At 39.4% G+C, this 3870-nt stretch overlaps 1 protein-coding gene across 1 annotated transcript in view; it reads left to right on the top strand.

Annotated features, from left to right (window-relative positions):
- Window positions 1–1591: 1591 nt before the first annotated feature.
- antxr2a (ANTXR cell adhesion molecule 2a) overlaps window positions 1592–3870 on the top strand; it is a 71574-nt gene continuing 69295 nt past the window's right edge. The window contains exon 1 of the mRNA XM_076270256.1: window positions 1592–2042. Coding sequence (XP_076126371.1) covers window positions 1906–2042 — 137 coding nt within the window. The 5' untranslated portion in view covers window positions 1592–1905. The remainder of the gene's footprint in view (window positions 2043–3870) is intronic.

The following is a 3870-nucleotide window of genomic DNA, read 5'->3' on the forward strand; positions in this document are numbered from 1 at the left end:
CCAGTTTCCTTCAGCACTGAACTCGTAGAGGCAGATAGTCGCTGCTTAGTTTTTGTGTGTGTCTTATTTGTGGTTGTATAACAGGCTTTTATTGTGTGTAGGGAGGGATGGAAACAATACAACAGCTTTTGCTGGACATTGTAACGCTCCCGAAATCTGAGCCACCTGCCAATCACTTCCCATAGAAAATCTGTCACAGGAAATGTTCCAGACGTTAAAGGAATGTTCCCACTAATGAAGAGTCCATCATTTATAAGGCTGACAGCAGACGTGTGACTAAATCCTGAAAACCCCCTCAGTCGTTCGAACAGTCACTATATGCTCCTGTGTGAGGAGTGTGCATTAGATAACAGGAACTTGTGTGTTTGTCTAATATGTTTAAACACGCTCATGCACAGCTCAAGGGTCAATGACATCCTTTTTATGATCAGTGCATTTTTCCTCAATCAGCTGCTCAGAGAATGTCATATTTCACAACAAATTCTGGATAGTCTTACTTAGAGAATACTACTTTAAAGTGTGTCACAGCAAAATATAGCATGGAACACTGTCTGATACTTAAATATCTTTAGAGAGAGAGAGAGAGAGAGAGAGAGAGAGCATGTGTGTGAGTGTTCATTCCCTGTGTGCCTGTGAACAGTAATACACAGATGGCTTCATATTTGCCACTTTGGTATTTGAGCATTTCTCACAGAATAAGTGCAAGTGTTTTCACAGAGATAAACTGGAGTGATTATCATAAGATCTTTGTGGTAAAACCAGATAAAACTATGCCCTCTGTGTCAGAAAAAAATATGGAAATAACTTGATTTTCACTGGCTTTTCACTTCCAAAGATGCTGAGGATTCAGAACCGCTGTAATGTGTTTGGCTACACATAGTCAAAAAACACAGAACTGCACATATCCCAAAATGCATATTGTTAACTTTTTCATTCAGATATTCATTCTGCAATCGGTGTGGCCAAAATACATCAGAAGATCTAACGTGCTTGCTTATAATGATAAAGATAAATAAACAATGAATTAATTAAATAATCATGTAGGCCAAAGCTATACAATGTGACTCGTATTTAATATTTCAGCATATTTGAGTAAGCTTTAGATAGTCATGTGACGAATTTGTTCTGCTATGTTGTCATTCTATGGAGCCGCTGCTGTGGGTGGAGATGAGGAAGTGGTTCTGCAGAGGAAATGAGGATCAAAGGCATTGCAGCAGATAACCCACATATGGTCACAACACACACACACACACACACACACACACACAATGTTTGATGTTTGACAGTTTTTATGCCCCCCCCCCCCCCATTCAAGTCATTTAAGGACAGCCAACTTGCAGTTCTTCCACAACAATTTGTCTGAGATCCATGCTCTTCTATAGAGAATATATATATATATATATATATTCTATTTAAATGTATACTAATACTTTCCAACATGTTTGGGCGTTTCTGCGAAATTACATATTGACCAAGTTATACAAAAAAGTGTAGCCTAAGGCACAGCAACAGCTGCACATCTGGACCGCGCACGCGCAGAAGAAAAGAGGTTAAGTTTGTGGGAGTGCTTAAACTTAGAGCAAAGTTTGTTAAGACTTTTGTTCTCATGGCTCTGGAGGAAATGAGTCGGTACGGATGACCCCGAGGCAATGCTTTTTGCAACAGAAGTGAAGAAATCACTAGCGTAACGTCACAAATGTGATTTCCTATGTTTCACAGGATACAAAATTACGGCTTTTGTTCGGTTAAAAGGTTGACATATCGAAACCGGGAGGTGTAGTAGGCTTGATCTTCCAACTGTTATTATTTACCGACGACAGTGCACAACTGGATAACCTGTTTTTGATTCTGTGTGATTGTGTTACGGGCCGCTAAGACTACATTTACTCTTTTGCAACGACTACGATGTCCAAAGCAAGTTTTTGTGTACAAAAACAATGGACCATAGGGATAACACTGGTTTTCGTCTTGAGCTTTATCTCTTTTAAAGTGGAAAGCCAGTCTTGCCATGGAGCATATGATCTTTACTTTGTGTTGGATAGGTAAGAAGACAATACTTTTACATCATGCACAGCCTACTTTCAGTGCCTGCTTTTGCTTCTGTGCTTATGTGCTATCAGGCGAAGTCTACAACCGAAAATGGATACAGTTAGGCTACATAACAGTGTTATAAAGCGTCAATTCAATTGCAGTGGTCTTACATTTGGTCTTGGTCGTGTGTATCTGTCATCTGTTAGATGATGGCTCAGCTTTGTCATGGCGCGCAAAACGACATCCCTTACGAAAAGGAGCTCTTCTACAATTTCTATAGGCATAACACTTAGGCTATGATGTTTGATAATAGCCTACCTTTATGATATCCTAGCCATTTATAGTGTTCCCATAATACAGCCTAGTAGCCTACTTCTATGATATGTCCTAAAATAAGATCCATATAATATCTAGGCTATAGTATACGTAAATGATTACTATAGCTAATATTTTGTACCAAATACTTTAAAATGTCATTTTTTCAAGTTATTTTTCGGAAAGATGCAGCAAAGTCAAGTTCAAGTCGACTGGGCTTTGAGATGAACACACAGACGATGGTTCCTCCTCAATGTGTCTTCCGAGACACATAAACGTCTGGGTGACACAAAGAGTTGCTTCGGAAGACGGTGATGCTTGTGTAAAGTTATGGCTTTGTTTGCTAATGCACTACAATCATATTTTTCGGGAATGAGACCGTTTTGACTCGAATCTGGACTTTTTCCATGCATACAACTCTTGCAGGGGTTTCAGTCCTCTTACGGTAACTTCACTGCATATCATTAATTAACTGATTATGTAGCCTATTGCACAACAGAGAGTGATGAAGTTATTTTAAGAAATGTAGGTCAGCCTAATAACCTTATACAAACAGGTTGACGACATTCGTGGCAGTGTTTGTATAGCCTACAGTTTGTTACTTCAAAAGATACTTCACGGCATTGGCAGTGTTAGTTGAGTGCTTCCTGTTTGCCTTTGGGAACGGTGGTCCAGTTACGGCCACCCTGGATCTTGGGTAATTGTGGAAATGACAGGATGATGGGACCGATATATGGCAAAGTATGCAAAGCCGGTAGTCTCGAAGGAGAGGAGAGCTAGTCAGTGCCTTGAGCAAGTAATCATTCTCAACTTCTAGATGTCACTTTGGAGAGCTAGTTTTAAAATCCAGTTTTAGTCTAAATGTAATCACGTATCCTAACAGATGTGCGCACAAGGAGTGTCCGTTTGGTGTGCTGACGACCTATCACATTTCAAACAGTGATTTAGTGCACATTGTGCTGGTTTGCGAAATAAAATAGGCCTACATGTGCAAATAATAAATAATATTCAGGTAGCCTGATTTTGAGGAGATATGTAAAGCCACAGATGTAAAGATGTGTATTTTGTGTGCTCTGTTCAGCTCTTGATTAATCTGGGTTCTCTGACCTTGTCCTAAGATGGGAAGAAATAAATGGATAAAAATCACTTCACAAAATAAGGATCTAACTCTTATTTTATGTCCACTCTCTCTCTCTCTCTCTCTCTCTCTCGCTTTCTCTCAAACACACACACAGTACTGTAATTATTATTCCAATTACCTTGCAGTCATTAGACCAAGGGCACATTTTGCAGACTTTGCTTATCTCAGCCACTTTATCTCGTAGTGGTTTTTATGAGATGGAGATAATGCATGACTTCTCATTTATCTCTTTGGTCAGCCTGAATTGGATGCAGCTGTTTTATTTTGGTGACCAAGTTACCCACTCCTTGTTGACTCATAAGAGACATGAAGATTACATTATCCTAAGAGAATTACAAAATGAAGGTTGTAGTGTGTGACTGGCAGGTTAGTGCAGCAATAAG

Source organism: Alosa pseudoharengus, unplaced genomic scaffold (assembly GCF_046254945.1).
Source record: "Alosa pseudoharengus isolate Yale_2024_CS ecotype anadromous, Long Island Sound unplaced genomic scaffold, YU_APseudo_1.1 YU_APseudo_1.1_scf_6, whole genome shotgun sequence".
Lineage (NCBI taxonomy): Eukaryota > Metazoa > Chordata > Actinopteri > Clupeiformes > Clupeidae > Alosa > Alosa pseudoharengus.